The 17,545-nt window shown below is 45.2% G+C and overlaps 1 protein-coding gene and 1 pseudogene across 1 annotated transcript; both read right to left on the bottom strand.

Annotated features, from left to right (window-relative positions):
* Positions 1–5,271: 5,271 nt before the first annotated feature.
* Positions 5,272–8,151, bottom strand: LOC140419337 (uncharacterized). The gene is made up of 2 exons (XM_072503193.1): positions 7,999–8,151; positions 5,272–7,127 (listed from the first exon to the last, which is right to left on the bottom strand). Exon 2 carries the CDS (start codon positions 7,016–7,018, stop codon positions 5,402–5,404), a length of 1,617 nt encoding a protein of 538 aa, XP_072359294.1. The 5' UTR covers positions 7,019–7,127; positions 7,999–8,151; the 3' UTR covers positions 5,272–5,401.
* A 3,266-nt stretch (positions 8,152–11,417) lies between these two features.
* Positions 11,418–13,361, bottom strand: LOC140419355 (sodium/potassium-transporting ATPase subunit beta-1-like; annotated as a pseudogene).
* Positions 13,362–17,545: the final 4,184 nt, after the last annotated feature.

Below are 17,545 nucleotides of genomic sequence, written 5' to 3'. Positions count from 1 at the left end.
GCCCAATTGACCAATGGTCATGTTACAACAGGCCCAACTCTGACATGGGGTAATGGTCACTTTGGGGATAAAGGTCGATGTTCCGAAGGTCTTCCTTGCTGGCCAAGTACTGAAGACTCGAGGCCGAGTTCCAAGGAAATTACTGTCAAAGATGAACCCAGGGAGAGTTACGCTTCTACAGACTGATCACCGCCTTGAAGTTGCGAACGTTACTGTCTTCACGTTGTTCAGTAAACTTTTTCTTTTAATAAACTTTTTTAATTGACTATCCAGAGAATTCTGCCTTTTCTTTAATTGGTTAAAATTCTTCTCCAAAGGCGGCACAGTGGTTAGCACTGCCTCACGGTGCTGAGGTCCTAGGTTCGATCCCGGCTCTGGGTCACTGTCCATGTGGAGTTTGCACATTCACCCCGTGTTTGCGTGGGTTTCACCCCCACAACCCAAAGTTGTGCAGCGTAGGTGGATTGGCCACGCTAAATTGCCCCTTAATTGGAAAAAATGAATTGGGTACTCTAAATTTAAAAAAACAATTCTTGTCCAAACCAAAGCAAATTTATTAAATGGGAAGTTGGGGATCGCTGAAATAAATTTAGGATCAGAAAGCATTAATCTTCAATTTAAAACTTTCAGTCCTGTAGTGCCTTTCATTACCACAACATGTCCCAAAGAGCTTCTGAAGTGTGATCACTGCTGTCGGAAATGCAGCAGCCAATTTCAACAAAGCAAGTTGCCACACACAGCAATGTGGCAATGAGCAGATGATCGGATTTTGGCAATGTTGATTGAGGAATAAATATTTGCCAGGACACCAGGGTTTATGGGCTGGTCTAGCTCAGTGGACTAGACAGCAGGTTTGTAATGCAGAACAAGGCCAGCAGCGTGGGTTCAATTCCCGTACCGACTTACCCGAAAAGGTGCTGGACTCTGGCGACGAGGGGCTTTTCACAATAACATCATACTTGTGACAATAAAAGATTAGGGCCGGTTTAGCTCAGTGGGCTAGACAGCTGGTTTGTAATGTAGAACAAGGCCAGCAGCACGGGTTCAATTGCTGTACCGGCCATTTCTGTATCCATCTTGTCAGCTCAACTCTGATCCTGCGCGACTTCATCTTCTGTACCAGTCTGCCATGAGGGACCTAACTTGTCAAAGCCCTTACTGAGGTCCATGTAGACAACATCCACTGCCCTACCCACATCAATCATCTTTATCACTTCCTCGAAAACCCGATAAGTTCGTGAGACACGACCTCCGCTTCACAAAACCATGTTGCCTCTCACTAATATGTCCACTTATTTCCAAGTGGGAGTAAATTGTGTCTCAAATAATCCCCTCCAATAATTTCCCTACCACTGATGTAAGGCTCACCGGCCTGTAATTACATGGATTATCTTTGCTACCCTTCTTAAACAAAGGAACAACATTGGCTATTCTCCAACCCTCTGGGACCTCCCCTGTAGCCAGTAAGGATACAAATATTTATCTCAAGGCCCCAGCAATTTCCTCCCTTGCCTCTCACAGTATTCTGGGATATATCCCATCAGGCCCTGGGGATGTGTCGACCATCATATTTTTCAAGACCCCCAGTACCTCCTTTTTAATTTTAGCATGACGCAAACTATTTACACACCCTTCCCCAGACTCATCATCCACCAAGTTCTTCTCTTTGGTGAGCACTGATGCAAAGTACTCATTTAATACCTTGTCCATTTCCTCTGGCTCCACACATAGATTCCCTCCCCTGTCCTGGAGTGGGTCAACCTTCTCCCTGGCTAACCCCTTGCTCTTTATATATGGGCAGCACGGTAGCATAGTGGTTAGCACTATGGCTTCACAGCGCCAGATTCCCAGGTTCGATTCCGGGCTTGGGATACTCTGGAGAGTCTGCAATTTCTCCCTGTGTCTGCGTGGGTTTCCTCCGGATGCTCCGGTTTCCTCCCACAAGTCCCTAAAGGCATGCTGTTATGTAATTTGGACATTCTGAATTCTCCCTCAGGCACTGGAATGTGGCGGCTAGAGGCTTTTCACAGTAACTTCATTGCAGTGTTAATATAAGCCTACTTGTGACAATGAAGATTATTAAAATTAAGAAGACTTGGGATTTTCCTTAATCCTGCTGGCCAATGACTTTTTGTGACCCCTTTTAGCCCTCCAGACTCCTTGCTTAAGTTTCTTTCTATTTTCCTTGTACTCCACACTTGCTTTGTGTGTTCCCAGCAGTAGAGTGAGGGATTATGCCGGCCTATAGCAAATGTTGTCCTCTTGTTCAAGAAGGGGTGTAGAGACAACCCTGGTAACTATTGACCAGTGAGCCTTACTTCTGTTGTGGGTGAAGTCTTGGAAAGGTTTATAAGAGATAGGATGTATAATCATCTGGAAAGGAATAATTTGATTAGAGATAGTCAACACGATTTTGTGAAGGGTAGGTTGTGCCTCACAAACCTTATTGAGTTCTTTGAGAAGGTGATCAAACAGGTGGATGAGGGTAAAGCAGTTGATGTGGTGTATATGGATTTCAGTAAAGCGTTTGATAAGGTTCCCCACGGTAGGCTACTGCAGAAAATACGGAGGCATGGGATTCAGGGTGATTTAGCAGTTTGGATCAGAAATTGGCTAGCTGGAAGACAAGGTTGATGGGAAATGTTCAGACTGGAGTCCAGTTACTAGTAGTGTACCACAAGGATCTGTTTTGGGGCCACTGCTGTTTGTCATTTTTATAAATGACCTGGAGGAGGGCGTAGAAGGATGGGTGAGTAAATTTGCAGATGACACTAAAGTCAGTGGAGTTGTGGACAGTGCGGAAGGATGTTAGAAGTTACAGAGAGACATAGATAAGCTGCAGCGCTGGCTGAGAGGTGGCAAATGGAGTTTAATGCAGAAAAGTGTGAAGTGATTCATTTTGGAAGGAATAACAGGAAGACAGAGTACTGGGCTAATGGTAAGATTCTTGGTAGGGTGGATGAGCAGAGAGATCTCGGTGTCCATGTACATAGATCCCTGAAAGTTTCCACCCAGGTTGAGAGGGTTGTTAAGAAGGCGTACGGTGTGTTAGCTTTTATTAGTCGAGGGATTGAGTTTCGGAGCCATGAGGTCATGTTGCAGCTGTACAAAACTCTGGTGCGGCCGCATTTGGAGTATTACGTACAATTCTGGTCGCCGCATTATAGGAAGGATGTGGAAGCATTGGTAAGGGTGCAGAGGAGATTTACCAAAATGTTGCCTGGTATGGAGGGAAGATCTTATAAGGGAAGGCTGAGGAACTTGATGTTGTTTTCGTTAGAGAGAAGGTTAAGAGGTGACTTAATTGAGGCATACAAGATGATCAGAGGATTAGTTAGGGTGGACAGTGAGAGCCTTTTTCCTCAGATGGTGATGTCTAGCACAAGGGGACATAGCTTTAAATTGAGGGGAGATAGATATCGGACAGATGTCAGAGATAAGATTCTTTACTCAGAGAGTAGTAAGGGTGTGGAATGCCCTGCCTGCAACAGTAGTGGACTCTCCAACACTAAGGGCATTCAAGTGGTCATTGGATCGACATATGGACGATAAGGGAATAGTGTAGATGGGCTTTAGAGTGGTCGGCAGCAATATCGAGGGCCAAAGGGCCTGTACTGCGCTGTAATGTTCTATGTTCTATGAGGTTTGATTGTAATTGAATATTAGGCTGCTGATGGCCACAGCACCTCTTGGATACCCTATTTTTATCGAGATGTGTTCTGAATCTACCCCATTTAGCACAGTGATAGTGTCACACGGGACAATGGAGGGTATCCTCAGTGTGAAGATGGGATTTTGTCTCATAAGATCACAAGAATATTGTTTTTTCTATTCTTCCTGCCAAACTGGACAAGTGAAATACATCCCATGGCCCGAGGCCAGGACAAAGTTACACTTTAATGGTTTAATTACAGGGCAACTGCTGTGAATCCCATGAAGGTTGGATGAGCAAAGGTCTGGAACCGTTAACTCTCCTGCCATTGAAAATTAACAGTTATACATCAGTTTGAGTGAAGAAAACTGTGAGATTTCAAACCTTCAGCCTTGTGTCTTAAATTTGTTTAACCTTTAACTTGCAGTTTCTGGAAAGAAGCAGTCACTTTCTGTCACACTATGTAACCACCTTTGGTTTGTGAACTTAAAGAATTTAAGTTCTCCAATCAGTTTTCATAGTTCTTTCGTCAGTTTAACTCATATTACTTACAAATATGTTTTATTTGAATATGTCATGCTGTATTTTATAATATATTTTGCTCTCTCAACATTTACACACTGACACCTTTATGCACTGATTTTATGCACACTTGTTATAAATTGTATGTGAGATAACTTTGTAATTTCTGTATTAGTTTAAAGCTGTGTGTCACTTTGGATCCTTTTCATTAACTTGTGCTGGCGGACACTGAGTCCACATGATCACCTGAACCCACAGTGAGATCCTGAATGGTCAGTGTGAACATGCTGATAGGACATCAGCTCCAGAGAAATTTTAAAACACATTTAAAATAGTTTCCGACGGTATGAACCCACTGGTGTGTTAACAGGTTGAATGACTCAGTGAATCCCTCCCCACACATGGAGCAGGTCATAGAATCATAGAATTTACAGTGCTAAGGAGGCCATTCGGCCAATTGAGTCTGCACCGGCCCTTGGAAAGAGCACCCTACCCAAGCCCACACCTCCATCCTATCCCCGTAACCCACTAACCCCACTTAACCCAGTAACCCCACTTAACCTTTTTGGACACTAAGGCAATTTAGCATGTCCAATCCACCTCACCCACACATCTTTGGACTGAATGACCTCTCCCCGGTGTGAACTCACTGGTGCTGCTGCAGGATGGACAATCGGCTGAACCTCTCCCTGCACTGAGAGCAGATGAATAGAGTGGAACCAGAGTGACTGCACTGGTGAACCATCAGTGAATGTGGGTTTTACAGCTCTGTCACAGTCTCAGCATTTAAACCCTCTCTCTGCAGTATGAACTCACTGCTGTGTGTGTGGGGGCTGGATGGAGGAAGATGGGAGTTCAGGACTCAGACAAGGGGGAAATTAAGAGTCAGTTTGTCCCGGTGGGCTAGTGGGAGGGAGGGAAGCAGCAGAGGCAGCAGATCGGATTGTCACAATTTTAGTTACAAAGAAGCTCCAAGAGCCCCTCACACTTGTTGTTAGTGATGAAGATGGAGGAGACTGGGGAGGAGGAGAGCATTCAAAAGGAATTAATTTGTGTTAAAGACAGTAAAAACATTCACCAAACTGCTCAACACAAAGTTGTTTTTTTAAACTTTTATCGATAACATGTCCTACAACTGTGCTGGGGTCTATTAACCTCAGCAGAAACAGATGCCAATAAAAAGATTTGGTCCTGGATGTGATTAACAGCAAAATCCAATCACTGCAGTCACTGGTGAACCCGCTGGTGTTTCAGCAGGTGAGATGACGGAGTGAATCCCATCCCACATTTGGAGCAAGTGAATGGCCTCTCCCCAGTGTGAACTCTCTGGTGTTTCTGCAGGTTGGATGACTGTGTGAATCTTTTCCCACACTTGGAGCAAGTGAATGGCCTTTCCCCAGTGTGAACTCGCTGATGTCTCAGCAGGGTGGAAGAATCAGTAAATCCCTTCCCACAACTGGAGCAGATGAATGGCCTCTCCCCAGTGTGAACACGCTGGTGTTTCAACAAGATGAATGACTGAGTGAATCCTTGCCCACACTCAGAGCAGGTGAACGGTCTCTCCCCGGTGTGACCTCGCTGGTGTTTTTGCAGGGTCTTTGACTGAGTAAATCCCTTCCCACACACAGAGCAGATGAATGGCCTCTCCCCGTTATGAATTCGCTGGTGTTTCAGCAGGTCGGATGAATCAGTGAATCCCTTTCCACAATCCGAACAGGTGAATGGCCTCTCCCCTGTGTGAACTCGCTGGTGTTTCAGCAGGATAGACGAGGTAGGGAATCCCTTCCCACACTCGGAGCATGTGAATGGTTTCTCTCCAGTGTGAACCCATTGGTGTGTCAGCAGGATGGATGAGGTAGTAAATCCTTTCCCACACTCCTGGCAGCTAAACGGTCTCTCCCCAGTGTGAACCCATTGGTGTTTCAATAGGTGGGATGAACAGATGAACCCCTTCCCACACTTGGTGCAGGTGAATGGTCTCTCCCCAGTGTGAACTCGCTGATGTCTCAGCAGGGTGGAAGAATCAGTAAATCCCTTCCCACAACTGGAGCAGATGAATGGCCTCTCCCCAGTGTGAACACGCTGGTGTTTCAACAAGATGAATGACTGAGTGAATCCTTGCCCACACTCAGAGCAGGTGAACGGTCTCTCCCCGGTGTGACCTCGCTGGTGTTTTTGCAGGGTCTTTGACTGAGTAAATCCCTTCCCACACACAGAGCAGATGAATGGCCTCTCCCCATTATGAATTCGCTGGTGTTTCAGCAGGTCGGATGAATCAGTGAATCCCTTTCCACAATCCGAACAGGTGAATGGCCTCTCCCCTGTGTGAACTCGCTGGTGTTTCAGCAGGATAGACGAGGTAGGGAATCCCTTCCCACACTCGGAGCATGTGAATGGTTTCTCTCCAGTGTGAACCCGTTGGTGTGTCAGCAGGATGGATGAGGTAGTAAATCCTTTCTCACACTCCTGGCAGCTAAACGGTCTCTCCCCAGTGTGAACCCATTGGTGTTTCAATAGGTGGGATGAACAGATGAACCCCTTCCCACACTTGGTGCAGGTGAATGGTCTCTCCCCAGTGTGAACTCGCTGGTGTGTCAGCAAGATGGATGAGGTGGTGAATCCCTTCCCACAGTCGGAGTAGGTGAACGGTCTCTCTCCATTGTGATTGTGTTGATGAGTTTTCAGCTCAGACGGGTATCTGAACCTCTTCCCACAGTCCCCACATTTCCATGGTTTCTCCCCAGCATGTTTGCATTTATGTCTCAAGAGGCCAGATGATCGGCTGAATCCTCGTCCACACACAGAACACGTGGACGGTTTCTCTCCATTGCTTTCTCCTTCCATGTTCAAGATTAAATGATATTCAGATTACAAAAATTTAGGCAATCGCATCAGATCCTGATGTGATGTTTGGTTTGAGTTTCCTGCCTTCATCTCCTGCTTGTCCAACATCCTGTGAACACAATGTCGAAGGTTAAAAATTCAACAGAGACAAATATTTTTTTTGGTTTGAGTTTGCGGTGTTACACCCTATAAAAGGAGTTCCAAAATCCATTGCTGTCAGTCCAGGATAGCAATTCAGAACATTTACATATATATTTCATAGAATCCCTACAGTGCAGGAGGCCATTCAGCCCAGAGTCTGTATTGACCCTCCGAAAGAACACCCGACAGTACCCACTCCCTCACGCTATTCCCATAACACCACCGGACCTTTAGACATGAAGGGGCAACTGAGGGATGCCAATCCACCGAACCTGCACACCTTTGGACTGTGGGACTAAACCAGAGCACCAGGAGGCAAGCCTGACACACAGACAAGGGGAGAATGTGCAAACTCCCGCAGTCACCCAAAGTCGGAATCAAACCCGTGTTCCCAGTGCTGTGAGACTGCGGCGCTAACCACTGTGCCACCGCACAGGGTCAGTGATGACCCTGCACATGTCCTGCCCCCCGAGGAAGATGACTGTCATTAACCCAAGTCCATCAATTTTTCCTTTGTTATTTTATGGGATGTGGGTTTCATTGGATTTGTTTCTGACCCCTTATTACCCTTGTCAGAGGGCTGTTGAGAGTCTGAATCTCCTGTAGGCCAGACTAGGGAACGACAGCAGGTTTCCATCAGTTTACAATTGATGATAGCTGTAATGGTCATTCCTACTGAAAGTGGATTTATGTTCCAGATTCCTCCCCCTTTATTAATTTAATTTAAACTTCCCCAACTCCAGGGTGGGATTTGAGCCCCTGTCCCCAGACCATTGGCCTGGGTCTCTGATCCACTGGAATTACCCCCATCTCCCCAGTTACAGAGGTTCTGCAATTACCACCGGGGTCGGTGCAAATTGGGGACGGGGAGCTTCTTGTTCTGGGTTTGAGGCCTCCTCCACTGGGTGTTTCTGAAGCCTGTGCATCCACTCCGCCGCGTCCCTGCAGCTCCAGCACCCAAACTGCGCATGATCAGGCTGAACACGCACGGCGCATGCTTTATTCACCAACATCCGCTGCGCATGTGCACACATCTGCTATTGTGATGATAGGACATATTCTCTTTCGCCAGGAATGCTGGGTACCACCCCGGCCATTGAAAGGTGATATTGTTTGACGAAAATTGTATTTCATGTCTGATTATGATCGCAGTTATAGGGTTAACATGTAAAATTATTGAACTAATTGATGCATCAACCAATTTCTCAGGAAGCATAGTCCTGTCCTCAGTGTAATTAACTGCAGAATAAACCCCAATAGTTCGATATGTACTCACTGGCGCCTCAGCAGGTGGGGTGAACAAGTGAATTTTCCCCATACACCGAATATTTAAACTCTGTCTTGCCAATAAGAATTCAGCAATTGTGGATCAGAGCCTTTCGAACCTTTAAAGCTGGAGTGTTAATGAGTAGGGAAACTGAGTAAATCCCTCTCATACACATTATGTATCTGAATGGTCTCTCTCCAGTGTGACTGTGTGGCCAAGTCAGTAAATGACTTGACCGAGTGAACTCTTTTCCACTTTCAACTGGTGAACAATCTTTTTACAGTGAGATTTACACATGAGTTTCCAGCCCAGAGAGGGATTTCAAATCCCAAAATACACTTTCCAGATGACGCGGGACATACTTGTAATTCTTGCAATTTAGTTATGTTCACTTGCTGCTCACTATGTGATCTCCACACAGTTTAGGACAGTGGAATTACGGCCAGGATAAGATCAGACATGATTGAATGGCGGAGCAGATTCGATTGGCCAAATGGCCTAATTCTGCTCCTATATCTTATGAACTTATCGACACAACCAGACCTCATTTCCCTTGGAACAACATGAAGTGTCTACTGCTTTCCAGATCCCTTCCTTTCAACTCACTTTTCAATTCGACTGCTTTGCATTATTCTGAAACTAAATTCAGATTTTGTGACTGCTTTGTGGAACATCACCATTCAGTCCATGAATGTGATTCTGAGCATTCATTTGAATTCTCTGCTCCACTCCTAGTCTGACCTCTGTACCCTGGATGTCCTGCACTGTTCCAATGAAGCTGAATGGTAGGTCCGAGAACTCATCTGTTGATCTGGCACATTCATTTCAACAATTTCAGATCGTGACCATCATTCAATCTTTCAGACATTAGATGTTGATAGTGGTTCGTCTCTTATAATTTTTAATCGGACCTTTCTTTTGTTTCTTTTCTTGGTCTATTAGTAATTTTTACTTCTCTCTTTATTACAATATTGCCCGGTACCATCATCCTCTTTGTCATTTAATCACTCCATTTATCAATCCCATCATAAGATCATTTGTTCTTTCTTCCCCAGTGTTGCTCTTTTTAGCCTTAGTTTATTAGCTCTGATTACGTCACCTTTGCTCACGAGTCGCCAGGTATCTTTCTGATACCACCACGTGGTTCAATTTCAAGTTATGATTAATAAGTCAGCACACCGCTTAGTACGATTGAAATCAACGGTCATTTATTATATACAACAAGTAATGTTTACACAATAATACTACTATCTATATAATAAACCTATCACTACTGGCCAATACTTAACTTTAGGACGAGCCCACCAGGTCAGGGAAACGAATGGCTTATCCAATCGGATCTGGCCCGCGGGATTCAAAAGGCTGCTACAGGTCGATGGCTAGGAGTCTTTACCGGATAGCGATCGCTGGATTCAAACTTACGGTTGCCGGTTGCTGTTCTTGCTAAGGTCTCGAGCAGGCGTAGAAGGGAGAGAGAGAGAGATCTGAACTTGGCCCCTTACCTTATAGGGCCCAGGGGCTTCCCGCCTCCCGGGGCGGCCCTTGACCCTGAGTCCCAAGTGATTGGACCTGTTCCCAATCACTGGGGTCGATACGTCCAATTGCGAGGCGATTCCCTGATCGGTGGGTGGTCGTTGACCTGCCTTTGTTTCGGCCACTGCAGGCGCCGACAGGACTGGCCCGGTATTCAATTGCTAATATGTTGCAATTGTTCCTGGGGATAGGTGATTACACTGCAGATGTCTGGGTGGATGGGCTGTTAATAGCCCTGAGTATCGATCTTGGCCAACTTCCCCAGAGCCGAATATGCTATTCTGTCTGCAGCTGTCCGTTTCTGTCTTGTTACCTGCTTTTCCCAGCAGCCTTTCCGGTTAGCCATTTTAAGTCGGGTTTTGGCCAAATTAATCGGGACGCAGCCATTTTACGTGGCTACACCAGCCCCTCTCTTTTTCCAGACTCTCTGCTGGCACTGTTTAAATCTAAGTATTTTTTCCTTCTTTCTGTCTGTTAATCTAAGTTAGCAATCATATGGAATGGTGAAATGTATCTGCTGCTTTTAATGTCTACCCCATTCTGTCTCTCTTTGTTTCTATATTTGGCTCAGTCTCCTTCACTCTTATATTCTGCCTATCTGTGTCTCTATCGCTTTTCCCCTTTCTGCTCTTTCTTCTCTCTGTTCGCTCACTGCCAGTGAGGAGCTACGTTTCACTGGATTGATTCCTGAGATCAGGCAGTTGTCCTTGGAGGAGAGGTTCTGTGGGATGAGTCTGTTCTCTCTGGAGTTGAGAATAATGCAAAGCAGTCGAATTGAAATGTGAGTTGAAAGGAAGGGATCTGGAAAGCAGTAGACACTTCATGTTGTTCCAAGGGAAGTGAGGTGTGGTTGTGTCGATAAGTTCATAAGATATAGGAGCAGAATTAGGCCATTTGGCCAATTGAATCTGCTCCGCCATTCAATCATGTCTGATCTTATCCTGGCCGTAATTCCACTGTCCTTCCCATTCGCCATAACCCTTCAACGCATTACCAATTAAAAATCTGTCTAACTCCTCTTGAAATTTACTCACTGTCCCAGAATTCACCGCACTCTGGGGCAATGAAGTCCACAGATTCAGCCCTTTGGGAGAAATAGTTTCTCCTTAACTTTGCTACCTTCACTCAGTCATCCAGCCTGTTAAGACACCAATGAAGTCACACTAAGGAGAAGGTTCACAAAGGGCCGAGATCAACATCGACTCTGTGGGAAGGGATTCACTCAGTCATGATATGAGCTGAGACATCAGCAAGTTGTCAAGTGCCTGCAGGGATTGGATTTTGCTGTTTGTGCTGCTGTTAATCAAATCCAGGATTGATGGTCTGACAATATCTGCTGATGTTAACAAATGCTATAATTGGCTACAGTTAAATACTTTCAGATGTCACTGATTTTCAGCGTTACAACGTCCCATTTTAAAAGCACCATCTGTGATATTCTCCTTGAGTCATGAACTCTTTTTTTTAGGTTCATGAGTTTTATTTGTTGATGCTTTAAATCGGGTGGAGTATTGATCTCCCAACAAGTTTACAGATGTTACATTACACACCATGAACATCATCCTACTGCATTGGTTTAAAATAAAGATTATGATTTTACCAGTGACTTTGGTATCTTTTATAATTACACTTTGCAAAAAATTTTACAACTGCATAAATATAAAATCTTCCATGAAAATGGTTTAAAACATTCCTGGACACCACCATGTGATGGTTCCAGCAAACAACTTTAATAACTAATCACAATAGCTTGATAGCCAGACGCAGATCTCAACATGGATTGAAGATTAAACAGATCTAAAAGGAAGCGTAATAAAACCCATCACCATACACTTAACATTGCCAAAAAAAAAGCAACTTTTCCCCCCTCTCCGCCACAAACTTCAGAGTGAAGGATGTTCATACACATGGGCATAACAGAAACAAAATCAAATACCATGGCAATTTTCAGAATATTTACAACTTGGAAAGCAAAGTGTGCTTAAAAACTGCAACATAATTTGAAGGACCTGTGAATGTACACTCAAACTCACATGAGGCACAAGGCAGCAATACCCAAGAACACAAACACTGCTACACATTAGGGGAATTATAGTTTACAGTAATGGGCATTCCCATAGCTCAAGTATTATCATTTACAGTGGAACAAATATGTACTACTATTGTTTTTATGTTACATACCGAGGTAAATGCAGAAAGCTAGTGTAAAGCATATAAATTAAGTGTAGGTCCTATATATACGACAGTTTGTTCAAGACTAATTTGAAATAATGGGGAAAATTGTATTATGCAGTTATCACCATACACTTTACACTCAATGCGCACTTCCGTGTTCTGTTTGACGTTCATAAACTGAATAGCAACAAAGAACCGAAGGTATTTTTCCTGCAGACACTTGCCATGTATGGGTAGTACTGCAAAGGAAAGCCGCTGAATCCTCCCAGTCCAAAGATGTGCAGGTTAGGTGGATTGGCCATGATAAATTGCCCTTCGTGTCCAAAATTGCCCTTAGTGTTGGGTGGGCTTACTGGGTTATGGGGATAGGGTGGAGCTGTGAACCTTGGGTAGGGTGCTCTTTCCAAGAGCCGGTGCAGACTCGATGGGCCGAATGGCCTCCTTCTGCACTGTAAATTCTATGAAAACTATTTCACAGGTCCAATTTTATCTCGGTCTTCTTTCTTTGCTGCACAATGAATGGGAATAATAAACGGATTATAATTGATTTGCAAATCTTCTGCAAGTTCGGTGGAATTCTTTGGAGGCCCGGGATAAAAGTTAAGAATCCTGTTGAGCTTCGGAACAATGCGGGGTCTTCAGCATAACCGTAAATAGGATCATTTAATCCAGAGCAAGTCTTCAACCACGTCCTGTAAAATCTGCATGCTCTCTTCTGTCCTGAATCGTCCAGTGGGCCTGCATGAATGTAGGCTGGAGGAATCTCTTCACAGTTCTCAAAAGGAGTGTTGCCACCCTGACTGGAGTCATTGTAAAGATCCAAGAACGTGTTCAAACTTTTCGCAAAACTTTCGTAGGAGTTTGGGTCTGACATACTAAAGGAACTTTCTGTTTTGAACAAATACAGCGTTTGTGATAGTCCTGGGGGTGCAACTCTGTCTTGGTGTTTGGGTTCAAATTGACTAATCGTGAGCAGCAGCGCTTGAATGGTTCCAATGAAGATCCCAGCGAGGCAGCCATAGAAGATCAAGAAGAACCAGAATATCTTGAGCCAACGACTGCCGGTCCTGCCTAAAAAGTGCTTTTTTATTTCGGAATCCCAGAGGAATTTCTTCCAGTCTCCACCTGCCTCCTTGCCCTTGGCCCGGGCCCGGGCCATGCTGTCTCGAGGAGGCTGAGCGGGGGATTGTGGGAGAGTTTGAGGAAAGCTTGGCCTCGCTGTTGAGCTGATGCTGGCCGGCGGCGCGCGCACTCCCTCGCGCGGCGGCCGTTGCTTTTCAAACAAGAAAGGGGCGGGGGGGGGGGGGGGCGGGGGGGGGGGCGGAGGAAGGGAGGGGGAGGGGGAGGGGCGCGGGCTGATGGGTGGGGGGTGGGGGGGGGGGGCGGAGGAAGGGAGGGGGAGGGGCGCGGGCATCGGTGGGGGCGGGGCGGGCGGGAAGTGGAGTTGAGAAGCTCCAGGTGTCAGGAGTCCCGCGGAAGGCGAAGCTTCATTCAGGAACTCTGAACAGGAACAAGACAATTCTGAACTTTTACTTCAATCCGAAATTGATGTTTGATCCAAAATCTACAATTCAGAGTTTGAAAGGTTCCACTGATTGACATCTCCAATTAGAAAGTGCTGATTAATCCTTGCTGACAATTGTTACTCACACATTCCTCACAGCAACATGTCCATTGTGAAATTACATTATCAAGGAGCATTAAACTAAACTGTGAAATATTTCACAGGCACATCAATAAAAACTTCATCAATCAACATTGATATTGATGAAACTTGGAAGTCACTGAGTTCAATGATTTCTGACACAGCAGCAGCAGCCAGGGTTAGGGGGACAGAGCGGGGGAGTGGGCCGAGGTTGAGTGCTCTTTCACAGGGTCATTGCAGACTCGATGGGCCAAATGGCCTCCGTCTGCACTGGAAAGATCCAACAGGATTCTACGGTAAAGGTGGAACCCACAACACAGACTGGTTTGAGAGCCACTCAGCAGAGATGACATCTGTCATTGAAGCAAAAAGCAAAGCCGACCTGATGTACAACATAAACCCAACACCGAGAACACGGCATCACTTGAAAGTAGTCAAGACAGTTGTGTAAAACACGGAGAGATTGTGCAAATAAACACTGGATCAGCCACCGTCAATAACTCCAAACGGCCTGTGATAACAGAAATCTATGTGCTGTGTGTGAAGGGAAGAAGAGGGCTCTGGGTCTGACCATCACCAATGACGTTCGCTGAAATCCCAGATGGTGACATCCTGACAGATGTAAACAGATGTCCTGCTGGGTTGAACATGACTGTCAGCTGTGCTCCATCAGACGGACATCTCCCAGTCGCTGTCTGACTCTCCTGCAGCTTCCTGTCATGGTTCAGTTGGACAAGGCCATTGATTGCTCAACAAGCAGAAAGGTGCCTGGCAAGGATGGAATTCCAGCTGAACTGCTCAAACACAAAGTCCCATCGACTGTCACACCTTCACGACCTCCTCCTCTGTTGGGAGGTCGGAACCATTCCATGTGCATGTTGCTAAAATCATTACAACTGATAAAAACAGCAGGGACAGAGGAGGTTGCAGCAACTACAGGAATGTCTCACTCCTTAGCAGCACCGGGAAGACCTTCACTCGGGTCATGTTTAAAAGATTCATCTACTTGCAGACTGAGTGGATACAAAAGCACAGTGCGGTTTCTGTGCTGACAGATCTACAGGAACATGATCTTCTCCACACACCAGCTGATAATAATAATAATCTGCATTGTCACAAGTAGGCTTATATTAACACTGCAATGAAGTTACTGTGAAAGCCTCTTATCGCCACATTCCAGCGCCTGTTCTGGTACACAGAGGGAGAATTGAGAATGTCCAAATTACCCAACAGCACCTCTTTCGGGACTAGTGGGACGAAACCCACGCAGACATGAATAGAACGTACTGACTCTGCACATTCAGTCACCCAAGCCGGGAATCAAACCTGAGACCCTGGCGCTGTGAAGCAACAGTGCAACCTGCCCACTGTGTTACCGTGCCACCCAAAGTGAACAATTGGTGTTTAATCTAAAGAGTCTGTGCTGAGAAAAGTGAAGTACTAATTACTGAGTGAAAGTAAATCTTTAAGTATGAATTGCAATTTACTTGTACAATTGTAAAAGGCAGAGAAAAGTTGGATTCACTGAAGTTAATCTTCAGCCTTAATGTTGTGCATTGGATTTCACAATCTTTTGGAAGCTCCACCTCTTTAAGTCTTTTTGGTCTAAGAACGTTGAAGCTTTGGTTACCTCTGAAAGCTGATCGTTTTACTTTTATTTTTCTTTTGTTTTATTTGAGTCACTTGGAAAAGTGCCTGAAGAAAGAGGGGAAAAAACAATTTGGGCAAAGCTGAAAAAGTTGACAAATGAATTGAGAATACAAAGTTTAAAATGGTGTTTGATTCATTTCATATCTGAAAATAAAGTTACGTAAAGTCAACACAGTTGTGCGCATTTGAGCACGTTTGCTCCAACACCTTTGAGAGCAGAGAAGTTAACCCTTTCCACTGACAGCACGGTGATGATTTAAACTAGAGACTTTGCCTTTTCAAGATTTGGCTTCATCCCATTTGGTATCTGTCAAGACAAAATGTTTAAGAATGGGAAATATCAGAGTTATCTCCAAACTGATTGCAAATTCCTGTTGTTCTGTCTCTGATCTACAAATATATTATGTGAATATTAAATTGGACAGTAAAGTTCCTCAGTTGTTGCTTGAAAGTCTGTGTTGTTCTGAATGATGACAGTATTAACCTTCTCCCTAACCTGTCCTAACCCACCAACTGAAACCAGAGACTCCTTGACCTCAGGGTGACATTCCCTGTCTGCCTAGTTATTCCTTTAAATCAACCCCTGAATTGTTGGTGGATTGTTTCATCCTGCTGCCATATTTCAACAACAAATGTTGAAATGTTTGCTCCACACCCACAGGGTTTCATCTGTTTAAAGCCACAAACAGAAAGGTCCATTTTTCTCCTGGCGTTTGAGACATGATGCAGAGTTTCAGCCAATGTGGAGAGGCCGTTCATCTGCTCTGCGTGTGGGAAGGGATTCACTCAGTCATCGCACCTCCTGACACACCAACTTGTTCATACTGATCAGAGACCTTTTAAATGTGAGAAGAACTAGAAAAGCAGAAAGGATTTGCTGATACATCAAGGCACTCACACTAGGGAGAGGCCATTCACCTGCTCCAAGTGTGGGAAGAGATTCACTTGTCCCTCCCACCTTCTGACTCACCAATTTGTTCACACTGATCAGAGACCAATTAATTGTTCTGATTGTGAGAAAACATTTAAAAGCAAAAAGGATCTTCTGAAACACCAGCGCACTCAAACTGGGGACAGGCCATTCACCTGCTCCAAGTTCGGGAAGGAATTCACCCGATCACCTCACCTTCTGAGACACCATTGAATTCACACTGGGGAGAGACCGTTCATCTGCCCTGTGTGTGGGCAGGAATTCATTGATTCATCCGACCTTCTGATACACCAGCGGGTTCACACTGGGGAGAGACTATACACTTGCCCCGTGTGTAACAAGAAATTCACTCAGTCATCCCACCTTACAACACACCAACTTACTCACACTGATCAGAGGTCTTTCAATTCTCTGATTGCGAGAAAGGATTTAAAAGTAAATGGAATCTGCTGACACATGGTTCACAGTGGGGCGAGGCCGTACACCTGCTGTGTGTGTGGGAGGGGATTCGCTCAGTCAAACAACCTGCTGAGACATCAGCAAGTTCACAGGCAACAGCAGGGGATGGATTCTGCTGTTATTGCTGCTGTGAATCACATCCAGGACTGAATGATGTCTGGATGCCTGTTCCCAGTGGGGTTCCACAGTTCTCTGGTACATATGAATGATTATGACATTTGCAGATGATACAACAATTCTGCGTATGGTTGACATTGCGGGAGAAAGCCATGGACTGCAGGAAGATATCAGTGGACTGGTCAGATGGGGAGAACAATTGCAAATGGAATTCAATCTTTTTTAAACTCCAGCGCCTTTTCAGGTACACAGGGAGAATTCAGAATGTCCGATTCACCAAACAAGCAAATCTTTCAGGACTTGAGGGAGGAAACTGGAGCACGCAGAGGAAATCCAGGCAGACACGGAGAGAACGTGCAGACTCCACACAGACATAATAATGTTTTATTGCCACAAGTATGAGGTTACTGTGAAAAGCCCCAAATCGTCACCTGTTGGGGTAAGCTGGTACGGGAATTGAACCCCCGCTGCTGGCCTTGTTCTGCATTACAACCCAGTGACCGAAGCTGGGAATCGACCCTGGCGCTGTGAAGTAACAGTGTTAACCACTGTGCTACAAATAGTGAGAGATAATGAATTTCAGAGTGAAAACAAGACAAGTGAATGAAC

The sequence above is a fragment of the Scyliorhinus torazame genome, chromosome 5, assembly GCF_047496885.1.
Source record: "Scyliorhinus torazame isolate Kashiwa2021f chromosome 5, sScyTor2.1, whole genome shotgun sequence".
NCBI classification, from domain to species: Eukaryota; Metazoa; Chordata; class Chondrichthyes; order Carcharhiniformes; family Scyliorhinidae; genus Scyliorhinus; species Scyliorhinus torazame.
This window is presented reverse-complemented; position numbering and strand designations above follow the sequence as displayed.